This window comes from Protopterus annectens, chromosome 2.part1 (assembly GCF_019279795.1).
Source record: "Protopterus annectens isolate FY-2018-M chromosome 2.part1, PAN1.0, whole genome shotgun sequence".
Taxonomy (NCBI): Eukaryota; Metazoa; Chordata; order Ceratodontiformes; family Protopteridae; genus Protopterus; species Protopterus annectens.
Window position 1 is genome coordinate 302,869,564 of NC_056729.1, and position 15,418 is coordinate 302,884,981.

The window sequence follows — 15,418 nt, forward strand, 5'->3', positions numbered from 1 at the left end:
TGATGACAAGAAATATCATCACAAATAGCTGATGATGTAAGTGTGTTTACTCTGTGAAGCCTGTAAAATGAACAGCACGGTATTTCACGGGGTAGACCTTGTACGACCACTACAACTTTATTCTATAAATGACTGAAAATGTTCTGCAGCTGGATAAGGGAGGGATGCACTGCAATCAGTAACAGGATAACAATTCCTCTTAAGGCCATGCCTCTTCTACTTTAACTCTGTTCTCCCTTTTCTATTCCAGTTATGTAACTATACAAATAATTGGTTTGTTACATCTGTGTATATATTGTTGGTCAGATTTTCTCTGCTTACTCATAAATGTAAACTATTGTCTTCTGTATACTGTGTATTATTTTTATGTTAAGATGTAACCTGAGCTAAGCCTGTAATTGATCATTGATTGAGCAGTGTCTAATCCTGGTAAATTAATTTAAATATTTTTAAATAAATAAATAAATAAATGGGCTTGGTTTTAAAAAGGTAGGCAATATCAAAGAAAATGGATTTCCATTATTCCCCTCTCAGCCTCGTGGTGCTGCAGTAACATTGTCACCTCCCAGTAAGACGTTGTCCTGTTCGATTCTCAGCTAGAGCATCTTCTGTGTGGAGACATGCGTGAATTGGCGTACCTTCGTTGAAGGTTGTGCGTCAGGCCAGGCAACTCGGCACGTAAAAATCTACTGTCAATCATTAGCGGACCAGAGTTCCGCTGTGGTGACCACTTACAGGGAAAAGCCGAAAGACGCAACAACAACCCCTCTCAGCCTCATAATATTATAATGTATCCCACTGTGTACATGTTTCAAGGTGCTACAACAAGCAAGGTTTGCCCATGGAATGACAAGCAGTGGAAAATTCCAGAAAGCTTCTGAAGTAGAAAATGTTACATGGCATAAAAAAAAAAATCATCATCCTTTAAATGGGCAGTAACAAATGGGAATGAGCAGATTAAAAAACTAATAATAAAACTGAAAACACCTGCATTTCTAGAACAGTAAATACGAGTTCAGTGAGTGTAGTACTGCAAAATGTCAATATAATATCATGTCTGCAATAAGCATTCTGGGTTTGATTAGTGAGTCTGTTGCTAGCAGGTTGAACTGGGGAAATAAGACAGAGTAGTTAGTTGCCAGCCTGTTTTATCTCAAGGGAAACTGTAGGATTCTATTGCACCAAAAGCACCCTCTGGTATGATCAAAGGTAGCTCAGGAGTGCAGCAGCAAAAAATAAAATCCCTGACTCACCAGCAGTATGACACCTACCTGGCCAAGGAGTCACCTTTCAACAAGTTAAGTGGGATGGGGGTACTAAAGTGTCATTTTTACACACATTAGACTTTATGTGGGACTCGGGTCACAAAAAAAATAAAAAAGATGCAACACCTATTGTCAAGAGAAGGAATAAAGAGAATGGGAAACTTTCAGAACATGAAGTACTGCTTTGCAAATAATTATCTTAAGAAATGAAACAAGTACTAACGTAAAGGCTTTTTTTTGGTAATGTGCAAGGTTCTTCTTGAGTTACAGTACTGCAAAATATGAAGGGTTTTAAGAACAATCTGTTCATGTTCTTCCTTTGTATTAGTCAGATTTGCGAACAAGCTTATTCTTCCCTGGTTCAAAAAAGTGTTCTTCAATTGCACTGACCAGCTCTTGGAGTTCTTTCTTCAGTTGCTCTGGATCACTAAAGAAAAAAAAAAGTGTTAGTGTGGAAAGAATGGTTCCATTTACTGTGGTCTGAAGAAATGTCAAAGCTTTAAGTTTAACAATAAAATGGTGCCATGTTTTGGAGACTACGATACGCAGTTGCTGTGATTCTATCTCATGGACAAAACCTAAGAATGTGCATAAATACAAAGGGGAGGTCAGAATTAACATAGTACACAACAGCTGTATCTATATTAGAAAAGATGCAAAAAAACAATTGCCACGGAGTGGCTTTAAAACAAATGTCAGTTATAGGGCAAAATGCATGTATGTTTGCATATGTGGACTTTTAAAGATGTTATTTTATGTTTACATTTGCTACTCAAATGAATGGGTTGTCAAACAGAACTTTTCAGTCACAACATGGGACTACTGAAATTTTCAACTTCAACTTTGCTAAGCTGTTTTGTCAAAATATACCAGATACAACAGTACTAAATAAATAAGGCAAAAACAATGACAATAAAATAACCAGTAAAATCAAGTTAAAACAGTCATAAATTTGGCAATACACAAGTTAAATGTTAATCAAGAAACTAAAAAAACAAGTAATCACATACCATCAAAAGCCATTTTAGAAAAATGAATGAAACTACACCCAGAAGTTAACTTTCAGTTGCATAACCATAAACCAACATACCAGACTGAAATGCATTACTGTATTAATTGTCCTCAGAAAATAGCTTAGAAGGACTGCAGATGTGGACTCCAGACAAGGTAAAAAGTATTGTGTCACGAGAATGTAAGAATAGGTGATGGAGTGCGGGAGATTACCATAGACTGGTTTATTTATTTTTAAGAGAAAAGGATGACAATAAGTGTACTTCCTTGTTTGTGTAAAAGGGGAAGGAAAGTTAACAGAGAAACAGTTGTTTACAAAGATTCAAAAGATTCAAAGAAACTTTACTTTCATTTAGGACCACACAAGTGCAGCCTAAATGAAATTACAAATGTCAGCTCATGACAGAAATGCAGTGCAAATAACATAGATACAGCAGTATCAAAGAATAACATAAGAAAGAAAATAACACTTATGACATGCAAGTAGTTCACATTACATAAACACATTCAATACCCATTATCCAGTGATAAATAATAAATACCCACCACCAAATCCCTACTCTGTTAAGATAGAAAACAGAGACTAGTGAATAACAGCTGTTTAGTTACCATATTGCATTTGTTAACCTTAGACGTGACTCACTATAGCCATCATATTGCATAATAGTAATGCTGGCGGTAATTGCTCAGAGCAGCAGGATTAAAATGAAAAAAAAAAGGCTTCAGTGTATCATGTATTATGGTTGGTGTCCGTATTAATAAGTTTCACAGCTGTAGGATACAAACTGTTCCTGAATCTGGTAGTCCTACAGTAGAAGCTGTGGTACCTCCTTCCAGGTGCAAGTTGTGAGAACCAGTTGTGGGAAGGGTCAAATGAGCAAGTATTTTATATGTTCTCTTTCTTGCTCTTGTAAAGAAAAGCTCCTGAATAGAAGGGAGGTTTGTGCCCAAGAATTTCTCAGCCACCCTCACCACCCTCTGTAGTTTTTTCTTCTCAGCAACTGTGCGGTTGCTGAACCATGCTATGAAGTTGCTAGTGAGGATGCTCTCGATAGCTCCCCTGTAAAAAGTGGTAAGAGCAGACAGTGGGAGCCTGGCTTTTTTGAGCTTTCTCAGGAGGTGAAGCCTCTGTTGAGCTGTCTTGACTATATGGTTGGTGTTAGCAGCCCAAGAGAGGTCATCAGAGATGTGAAGGCCCAGGAACTTGGTTGTTTTGACTTTCTCTACTACCTCCCCTTTGATAGTGAGTGGTTGAACTGCTGCCTTTCTCCTGAAGTCCATAATCATTTCTTTGGTCTCATTAACATTCAGGTCCAGATTGTTCCTGTCACACCAGGCAACCAAAGTGTTCACCTCAACCCTGTAGTTATTTTCATTTCCACCACTAATGAGTCCCACGACTGTGGTATCATCAGCAAATTTTATAATATGGTTTGACTTATGCTTTGCAGTGTAGTCATCAAGTCACTTAACCAGATACTGCTTTAGGGCAATTGGGAATTTGGGCTAGGCTTCTTAGTGGTGTTTCAGACTGCATTCATAGTAACACATATGAACCTACCAATCTATCTGCCTTACCAGCTGATCTGTGATAAAGTACTCCTGTGAAGCTAGGAAATCTATCCCTGCTTTCCACAGCTTAACAATTTTCTATTCATAGTTCTCACACTTGACACATGCATTTCAGAGATACACAATGACATTAACTGCCAGACTAGGAGGACACACCTAACTACTATAAATCCTCTTCTTGCAAAGTAGTTTAGCACAGCACTAGAAGAATTAGATCAATCATTTGATTCATTTTTGCCACAGTGGAATAACCATGAAACCTAAAAAGGTGGAATGTGCTATATTTTTCTGCATGCAGTTTGGGCAGAAACCTTGAATATACATAACACATTTACCTTTGCTGTAAAGCAGAAAGAAAACAACAGACATTAAAGACATGAACAGGAATTAATGTGACCCTAGAATGAACCTGTCTTTTCATTCATCATTTTTCTTTCAGGTGCTTAAGGTCTTATAGAGATAACAGATGGTTATATAACTGAGCTATACAAATGAGCCATCAGCTGCAAATTTGGTGAACTGCATGAGGCACTAATAAAAAGCACAATCATTTGTTGTAAAAAATATGAAACAAGGGGTGGATTATTAAAAAGAAACGCACCTGACCTAGTCAAAAGTTGTGTAGGTATTCAGAGCAAATTAAATTACTAGTGGACAATTAATATAATTAAGTGAGGAAACTGATGTATGTTATATAAAATTTAGGTCAGTTAAAAGAATTGAGAAAGTGAATATGTGATGTACGACTAATGTAGGCAAAAAAGAGAGCCATGACATGCACAGAAAGATATGGTGCAACTGAACTTCAGGCCTTGTGTTAACAAGAGTGGCTATAAACATGAGAAGAGACGCTGCCCTGGTCATAAAAAGTTTTGTTGAATTTGAGGCAGAAGAAACTATTTTGCATAAATATCCTAAAAGGTCTGTGGAGCTGTTTTCTCTCTGGGTAGAAGGAGGCTTGACATCCTTCCCATTTTTTTTTATTTAGTTGGAGAGTGGTGGGCTAAACAGGATGTGCACTGTAAGGAAGTCATGCAGATTCTTAAGAGTTTCTGCTTTAGGCACAGCACACCATACATTTCATTGATAATTCAGGAGGAAAATCTGAACTATGTAAACGGCAGAGAAAAGGAAGTATGGTTGTGCAAGTGAACAGACGATCACAAGTTCTGACAGATTTTTCTCTCTCAAAATAATACCCAAGTTGCCTGTAGACATCCAAGATATGAAGTATCTTTTTTCTCCTCATTTTTAGATTCTGTAAAGAAGACAGGGAGATGGATAGTTTGACAAAGTTAACTCAGATACTTCATTAGGTACAAAAGAAAGATCATTTCTCAAAGAAACTCTACCTTTTTGACAAATAAGATAAGGCTGACCCACTGTAAGAGCTTGCAACTCAGATACTTTTCTTGCAGAGGCCAGAGCAATGAGCAAGACTGTTTTCCATGTCAAGAACTTCAAGTCAGCCTGATGAGCTGGTTCAAGTGCAAAAAGTACTACTTTTTGTAAAACAAAATTAAGATCCCAAGGAGCGGCAACTGGTTTTCAAAGAGGTACCCTCAGGCAGAACTCCTTTTAAAAATGTTTTCACAAGAAAATACATTGAAAGAAGAGGATCCATGGGCAGACATGCTGAAATGGCCAACAAATAAACCATGAATGAGGAGTAAGACAGACCATGGGATAGTAACTCATACAAATCCTGTGAAAATAGAGAAACACTAGCCATGAATGGGTGCTGGTTCTTTTGTTGGCACCAACCAGAAAACCTTTTCCACTTGCTAATATTTGAATTTCTATTAGTAGGCTTTCTTGTCTCCATTAATAATTGCTATACGTCCTCAGAAAAAAAGATGCCTAAAATGTATTTATAGCTATCATCCAGGCAGTCAGTTGCAGCTGTTTAGGGTTAAGATTTATCAAACACCTTTAATTTAGTCCGTGAGGAATCTTGTAAGTAATTGCCCCTGGCCATTTCCAAAAGAATGGAGAATCATGGTTGCCTGTGTCAGAAGAGAGTCACCACAATGATGTATCGGGAGTCCTTCTGAATCATCAGAAGTACCCTACAAATCAGTGAAAGGATGGAAAGGCATACAGGAACTTTCCTTTCCAAGGAAGAGAGAAAAGAAAAAGCATCTGTTGTCCACGTCTTCTTGCATGGAGTCCTGGAGCAGAAATTTGCCAAGTGATTGTTTAGATAGGAGGTAAACAGATCTACTTGAGGTAGATATATACAATTCCATTTATGAGGGCCTGTCCTGGCCACACTCAGCTTGTCTGCAAACAATTTTGCTCTGATGGGATGTAAGATGCCTGTAGATTGAGACTGTGCTGTAAAGCTAAAACCCATGCTAATATGGCTAGGCTGCATGGAGGGTAAAACCTGGTTCCCTCTTGCTCGTTTATGTACCACATCACTATGGTGTTGTTTGTAAACACTTGAAGTGGTCCTAGGGACCACAAATGATTCAAGGAGCTGAGAGCATTTACAATAGCTAACATTTCTTTTATGTTGATGGGTTTTGATCTGTCTTTTCTATTTTAAAGACCCTGCACTTTTAGGGTCTATATTATGCGATCGAAGAGACTTTTCTTCGAACGTGTAATACTCAGACCCAAAACATCGAAAACACTAAACCGCGAATGGCCACTTCAGTGAATTTTTTTCCTAGGGAAAAATTCACGAGGCTGCAGACAAACAACACAAACTTCACAATCCTAATCAAGTGGGGGACTGTGCCCCCACCCCCCTAACTAAATATACCAATTCCGAGATTGCTCAACGTTGGGGGGAAAAAGGCAAACCGCGAGAATGGCCAACTGAACTTTTTCCCTAGGAAAAAATTTGCAGATGTGGCCGTTTGCGGTTTAGTGTTTTCGATGTTTTGGGTTTGACTATTATGGGTTCAAAGAAAAGTTTCTTTGATCGTGTAATAGGGAACCGCACTTTTATGCCTATTGACACTGCTCCCCAAGCACAGTCTAATGTGTCAGTTGTGACTGACTGTGCTGCGGCATGACAGGAGAATGGGACACCTAAATTCTGAGAAATGTTGTGTGCCCACCATATCAACTCCCACTTTACAAATCCTAAAGCTGAATTTGAAAAGTCAATGGGGTGTTGATGCTGGTATCAAAGAGATTTCAGATACCACTGTATCCTTCTCATGTGGAGTCTTGCCAGCATTATGAGAATCAAAGATGTCATGAAACTTATCCTGAAGAATTTCCTTTCTATGACAAACCTCTGTGTGGAAAATCCCAGAAACAGATCAAAATATAGACCTATTTTTCCTGTGGATGAAAAGTTCCTTGCACCAAGGTGTCCCACAGGCATCTCAGCAAAACAATCCTTTGAGAAGTCAAAAGGAATTTCTGAATACTGTCTTGGAAAGACACCCAAAACCGTAAGAAATTCCTGAAATCTGGATTAATAGGAATACTATGATTTGCCTCTTTTAAATCTAGGTTGATTAAGTAACTCAAATGAAGAAGAAGGGGTAAGTTCTGAAGTGATATCATTTGAATTTGGGCACTATCACAAGCTGGTTTATGAAGGAAAGATCTAGAACAGGGCTCCAAGAATCTTCTTTCTCACCAGAAACATCCTGGAATAAAATCTTTCTTGAAAAGGAGGGGGAGCAGCTTCTATTACCCTCTGAGACCATATGTGCTGAAGAACAGTAGAGAAGAGAAGAGTTTGGATTGGCGGACAAAGAGGAATCTCCTGAAAAGGAGGATTAGCCTCCCACTGTCATCTGTAACTTTGATGGATTACATTCAGAGCCCTTTGATTTGAAAAAAAGAGACAGAGATGGAGGTTCAGACTTTCTTTTTTTTTAAACACCTTTAGTGAATTATCACTTGTGATATAGGCGAATTTACATGTATATAAATGTTATCAAACTGTATTAACAAATTTATGTTTTATCATCATCCCTTTCCATTTTTAATTATAGTTTTCTGCTTGTGCTATGCATAGGAATCTTAACTGTGTAGATCTCAAATATCCCTTCAAATTGGGTAATCCCAACCTGCCCTTTTCTACTGGAAGAATCATCTTATCCCTCTTAACTCTTGCCGTCTTCCCCTTTCAGATAAAGTCCTTCAGCTCTTTACTAACTGCTATCCACAACTTCTCCTCTGGTTGATAAAAATATGCCTGACCTGTGTATAAGACAAATGGGACTAAAATAACATCTTGTATCTTACTATCCATATCCATATAACAAAACTTCAATTTTCTCAGTTTTTGCATGATCTTTTTTGTAGTCTCTTTCCACATATCCTTAACTGCTATACCAAAATCATTTTTAATCCATACGACTAAATACTTCATTTTATCAAGTCCCCATAATACATGGATATTGCTGAACCAATTCATATGTGGGTACATAATTTGCCACTATTGCCTTTGCTTTAACTTCATTAATTTTGTATCCCAAAAAGATATGAAACTGTATCAAAATGTTCCCCAACACTGTAACATCTCTTTTTGGTTTTGACAAGTATAAAATAATATAATCTGCAAACAGAGCCAGCATTTCTTGAATGACATACCAATTATACCCTTGAATTTGAGTCCCTTGTTTTTTGTCAGTGGTTCTAAATATAATGTAAATAACAAAAGGAAAAGAGGATACCCCTGTCTGGTTCCTCTGCTCAAGCAAAAATCATCACAGAGGACCCCTCCCACTTTAATTTTCACCACCAATCCCTCATATATCCTCCTAATCAACCTTATCATTTTTTTTTCAGGAAATGCAAATGCTTCCATTACCCTGCTCATAAAGTACTAGCTTACTCTGTCAAATGTTTTCTCTGCATCAAGACCCACCAACAACAATAATATTTTCTTACATTCTCCTTCCCTCTGGATCATCACGGTTCTGTTAATGTTGACAAATGTTTGCCTTCCCTACACAAACCACACTGCTCCAGATCTATCAATTTTGGCATTACTTTTCTCATTCTTTTAGACATGAACACTTTATAATCATAGTTTAGTACTGAAATTGGTCTGTATGAAGGTGGATCTGATGGATCTTTACCCTGTATAGGTATTACAGCTACCACTGCTTTCTTCCAGAATGTTGGTACTTCTCCTTCTCTTACAATACTGTTAAAATCTTCCAGGTCTTATCAGTTTTTCTTTCCAAGCTTCCAAACTTCCACAGGAATACCATCTATTACTAGGGACATTCCTGTAGATTGGTTATACATCACAATTTTATCTCATCTCCTCCTATCCTAACCATAAATTCAGCGTCATCTACCTCTAACCTTGGCATATTTAATTCTTCCATAAACATTTCCATTTGTATATTTTCTTGATTTCCATATTTCTCTGCTTTATACAGACTTTCATAGAATTTCGCAAATATTTATAATACCTCTACAGGATCTTTAGTTACCTTTCTTGTTATAGGCTCCCTAAGCTTGGCGACAGCCTTTTCTACTTTCTGTTGTCTGAGTCATTGTGCTAAAAGGTTTTGTGCTCTAGTGTTATTATAAAAAGAAAAAAACTGTTGCTTAACAGCAGTCTTTCTAAACTTGTATATATTATAGAGGTAATCCTTAATTTTCTGCTTAGCATTCTGCAGTTGACCCTCTTCTTGTTCTGTGAGATTGTTCCTGTTCTGCAATACTTTATAACTAATCTGTCAGTCCCTCTAAATAATTTGTATTAATTCTTAACCATAGCTCCCTTTATTTCCACCCTATTTTTAAACTCCACCTTAATTTTATCCCACTACCTAGCTATATTTTTTCAGAAGTAGTTTCTATCCTCTCAAATAGCTCCTGAATAATCTCCACTACCCATTCCTTAAATTCCCTTTTTTTCAGCAGATAGGTGGGAAAGCACCAGTGTCTCATTTTTATTTCATTACCCTGTTTTTTTATTTTAGTTATTATTGGTGGATGATCTGAAATAGTTGTTGGATATGAACAAAGACCTTCAATTAAATGCACATATTCATGTGAAATGTAAATTCTGTCTAACCTAGCCCAGATTTTAAATCTCGGGGAATAATATGCACATTCACTCTAAACTTCTGCTACTGAATTCACATCTTCCATGCCAAATATTTTCATAAATTTCTAGAAAAAATTACCTTCCTTTGTTATACTTTTCCTTCTGGACCCCCCAGACACATCTTCACTGCTGCACATCAAATTCCAGTCCCCCCATAAGTAATATTCCTTGCTGAAAACTTATCATTTCTCCCAGAATTTTTCTTAAGCTCCATTATAGCAGTTTTAGGTGGAATATAAATACATGCCAGTTAAACCCTCCTCCCTTGCCAGTAGCCTCTTAGCACTACAAATCTGTCATTATTATCTTATTATATTTTTTATTCTATTCTACCACTATTGGAGCTCCTCTTGCAGTTAACAGAAGTACTCCTATTTTCTTTTGTTCCAGATATTCTGCTGAAAAACCATCCTGAAAACCTTTCTTTATCAAATTCACATGTTCAGTTCTTTCCAAGTGTATCTCTTTAACATAGCTATTTGCACGCTACATTTATAAATATAGTTCATTAGTATTTCTTTTTTCTATTTATCTGTGAGACCACTAACATTTAAAGACATTACAGAAAGCATCATTGTATTAAAAATTTATTATTCCTACCTTTTATTTATAACATCTGTTTTGTTTAATGTCTAATTCCAGCGTTTGTGTTGCATGCATACACTGCTTGGTAGGTTGAACTTTTATATTGTTGTTTGCTGTCATATCCATTTGAGCCTATGCCACATTGTACAAAATGTTTTGTTTTACTGAAAGCCCTGAGGGGAAAAAAACAAACCCCTAATACCCCCTAAAACCTATTAATTTGATGCTAACACACAAAACTATGTACATCTTCAAACATTGAAGTTTTCCCCTCCTAATAGGAACAAATGTCCCAAACTGACAGCCACACTCATAGACTTGAGTTATCCTAAAAGAAAGGTTATCCAAGCTAATATGCATGGCGCATGTGCTTCTAAGTGCTAACTGATTTGGTCTTATCTTTATATCCCAGCTGGGAAAACCCATGAATGCTTTCAGAGAACATTGTCTCCTCGCCAGTTTCTCTTTTTCCCAGCCAATCAATCACCAGACTGTAACAAACTTCTCTTTATCAGACTGTCTCCATGGAGACAAGAGAACCAGACAGCCACTTTCTCATTATCAGATTGTTTCCATGGAGACTTGAGCACCTGACATTCAATTTCTCTTTATCAGTTTGTTTCCATGGGGACATGAGGGCCAGATACAGAATTGCTACTAAGCATACATTCATTCACTAGAAAAAACTCATAATAGTCAATATTATTTTTCATTTACTGGCTTTCTGTTAAAACTTGTTACTAAATCAATCTAAGGTCCTTAATCCAGTCATTCCCCCATGCAAGCAAAGGAAAAAGCAAATTTACATTTCTTTTGTCATGCTCTTTGAACAAGGCTTTTTTACATTGCAGTGCCTACATTTCTTAAAACTTAGCAATAAGAGAGAGGGGAGAAAGAAAGGGGAAAAAAGAACCGCAGCACCTATTTAAAATCTCCATTACACTTGAAAATAAATGAGAAAACTTTACTTTACAGCATGCAAAGAAAACCATACACCACAAAAATGGTACTACTATGGTACAGACATTCTGGAAAGATAAAGGGACTGCAAGGGTGGGAGAGGGGAACAAGGTCCCTCATTCATATAGTCATTCTGAGTTGTTTAACTGCCCTTTGTTCTGAGAGGTTGTTGCTTTCTTTTAGGAAAGCCCTGCCATGGCTTTTTGTTGCATTTTGCAGGGATTATTCACTTTACTTTCAACTAAAGTTAGGCAAGGGAGCAATGAGTAACTGGGAAAAGAGAGAAGGAGGGCAGAAAAGTATGACATTCTTTAAATCGCTTTCTCTGTCAGCACATTTTTGATTACCTCAGCAGTAGAATGTGCGAGGGGAATTCAAAATTTAATTCTTGACACCCTCTTGGAGGTTTCTATGAAATCAGTCAGCAAACCACCTCAGAACAGTTCCAGTGTCAGCAGCCCCGGAAATGGCATCCGCAGAGTCACAGGCACATGTTAAACAATAAGTAGTGACTTGATAAAAAGAAGAAACCAAATTATACAAAGCAGATTTCTCCTTACAGAAAGAAACTTATGGAAAAACATTCTTCACACTTTCACAATTAGCCAGGATAGACTTCAATGTAGGAGTCTGACAACTGATAATTTTAAAAACTAAAGTTACAGAAGCATACACTTTCTCAAACTTATCAAAACCCTCCCCATCTTTGTAAAAATTGGTTCATAGTGGATTACCAGGCTAATGGCTCAAGAGCTCTTACAAGCATAGCCATTGCCCCCATTTGCCCATATTTTTGATACTTAGGGGCTAGAAGATGGCTTAGGTTTGTGTCTATGCCTTTGGGAATTTTACAACCTGTCCCTAACCATAAGGGACATGGGTGCCACCCCAGGAGTGACTTTATGATTCCCCATCCATTGATCCAAACTGCATTGGAAGAGGGTCAGGGAAGGGCTATGCTTCACATGAAAAGGCAGCCTAGGAATGAGAGAGATTATAATTAACATGTTTAACAGCAACTGGGTTCACTAAAACAAGAGCTGCTAAATCAGGTCTGGGGTTAGTGTACAAAAAACTTAAAAAGACTGATGAGCTTTATATATTCTATCTGCTCTGTCAGGGAATTTCCAGGCTGTAACAAAAACATCCTCCAAGTCAGTAAGAACATGAGAAATAGATGAAGGTTTTGAAAATTCCAGTTGTAATAAATCATAATATTTTCTGAAAGATTTAGAAACAGCACTGTTTTCCCACTGGGAAAGAGATTAATCCTAGAAATTATCTCAGAAAGAGAATCTTTCACAGTAATACCACTGTCTATTCAGAATCTGAATGAGCAAACAAACCTGCACCTGTCCCTTCACACTCCCTCACAGATTCACTCTCTTGAATCTCTTTAAGTAAAGAGGAATTCAATTTTCTTTTTCCAGAAACAGCCTTAAAAGAATGGTCAACAGCCAGCAGTAAACTCTGAGTTAAGTCTAATTTATTTATTTATTTTTACATTTATTTACCAGGGACGTCAGACTGGACAAGTTGCCTGTTTTCAGCAGAGGCCTGGGAGAAAAGCTCCATTTACCTAACAATACTACATTATAAAAAATGTGGTAGAATGAATTTGCTATACAGAGGTGTTTACACTATGCATTACAGTATTTACATTCATTGTACATTCATACTACATTCTAGAATTTTCATTCATAGTACAACTATTATACGACCCCCCCATTAATATTCCAAAACGTGCATGCTGATTGGTCAGCATGCACATTGTAAATCAGACTTATGCCAATGGAAAAAGGTCCGGACTTTTTCCATTAGTATAAGTCTTTTTTTTTTTTTTTTTTTTTTTTTTTTTTTTACAGCAATGGAGAATGCAAGATCTCCCTTGCTTTTTAGAAACTAAAGGAGTTTAACATAGCGAGACACTTTGTAAAAAGCAAAGGAGATCTTGCTTTCTCCGTTGCTTTTTTTAAAGCTGTCTCGCTATGTTAAACTCCTTTAACATAGCGAGACACTTTGTAAAAAGCAAAGGAGATCTTGCTTTCTCCTTTGCTTCCACCCACAGCTCTGATGTACTGCGTAAGCATACGCATGTGCAGTACATCATAACTGCCGCAGAATACCAGACAGCTGCGGAAGGGCAGCACAGAGGCATTATACAATGCCATTATTTAAGAAAAATAAGTATTTTTTTCTTAAATAATGTCATTGTATAATAGCAATAACCCACTTCTGGGTGTGGGTAATGCTGGATTTACCCACGGTTGACTTTGTTTGGCCACTCGGGCTTCACCCTCATGACCAAACCACACCAGTCGTGGGTAAATCCAGCATTACCCACACCCAGGCGTGGGTTATTGCTTAATTATACATAGTTTCTTTCATGGTACATTGGTGTAATACACAATACTCTTGTTAACATTCTTTTGAGATTACAATTTGAGGTGGTTAGTAGGATTATGTCATACAATGGTTAGAGTTCCTGAGTTTACATAAGTGATAGATATGAACAGTTGTTTAGGGTAGAATCTGTTACAGCAAAGACATTCTATATACAGTTTAAGATGCAGTCTGGTAGGGTAATGACCATGTTTACTTTTTAGGATAAAAAAAAAGAATGAGTACCGAAAGGCTCGGTGTGTTGAAGTTAGTAGTTTAGCCTGCGTACCTACAGAAGAAGAAGACGAGTAAGAATATTAATAATAGTTTAGCCTGGGTGTGAATAATAAATAAATAATAAATTACACCTATCCAGAGTAACTGGTAGAAGACTTATATATTTATTTATTTATTTTCCTTCATTTTTCATAAGAATTTCTGGAGAAAGATCCAGAATTGCCAGAAAGAACTCCCTAGGGATGGGCACAGCATTCTGGCTAAGCAGAGACGCTCTCCCTGCCCTTTCTCCCATGACACAAGTGTGGTTATTCTTTGCACACTATGGGTATCTCAACGATATGTCTAACCCTCGGTCCATGGTGGCTGTAAGGACTACACCAGAGGGATCTAAAGAAAAAGATGAGAACACTATGAATTATCAACAAAGCACTGGTCGAAATTTCTAAAAGTAAATATTACTCTGGGAACTCCCTCTATACTACTGCTGTTGCAACAGCATGGAATACTCTTCCTCCTCTAGATATCCAATCACTAGAAAACATACATAACTTTAAGAGCCTTCTTAAGTCCTACTTATCCCACTCATGGATATGCTCCTGCTCTAGCCCTGGATAAATCCTACCAATTATTCCTACTCTCACATCATCTTGTTCCTTTATCTCAAAGCTATCCCATACACAACTACTAGTCACCAAATCAGATGTAATGAATATTAGTATAACTTTATTCTTGCATACACTTACAATTTTTCTGTCTGTGATTACCTATTTACTATATATACACTCTACTGTTTGGAGAGTATTGACTCTACTTCCAGTATATGTCGAGATTTGTTCAGTTACTAAAGTGTGCTATAAACGTTGCCATTGTCTGACTTTTTATAATTTGTCTGCAATTACTCTGTACATTATTATTGTGTGATATTGTAAATGTGTACATTATTACTGTGTAATACTGTAAATGTTACTACTTCACATATTCTTTATTGTACTACTGTGTGATACTACAAATGCTACTATTCTACATATTCTTACTCTATTACTGTGTGATACTGCAAATTTTTCTATTTTACATATTCCTTATTGTATTACTGTATGGAGCTTTTCTCCCTGGGCCTCTGCTGAAAACGGGCAACTCTTCCTAGTTGGACAGTTCCCGGTAAACAAATGTAAAATAAATAATAATAAATAAATAAGTGGTCAAAGGAAGTAGCTTTGGCCACAGCAGAGTCACCTACTTGCAGCTTAAAATAAATTACCAGTCTCCTGTGGTGGTAAATGCTGCTTAACAACCTTTCTGTTTGTGTCTAGAAAAAGGTACAACCAAAGAATTGATACTTTGTTTCATTGTTAAGCCGAAA

The 15,418-nt window shown here is 37.1% G+C and overlaps 1 protein-coding gene across 1 annotated transcript in view; it reads right to left on the reverse strand.

Moving 5' to 3' along the window:
- Positions 1–974: 974 nt before the first annotated feature.
- Positions 975–15,418, reverse strand: part of PGM2 (phosphoglucomutase 2) — an 819,165-nt gene continuing 804,721 nt past the window's right edge. Inside the window, exon 14 of the mRNA XM_044062144.1 lies at positions 975–1,692. Within this exon, the coding sequence (XP_043918079.1) occupies positions 1,590–1,692 (103 nt within the window). The 3' untranslated portion in view covers positions 975–1,589. The remainder of the gene's footprint in view (positions 1,693–15,418) is intronic.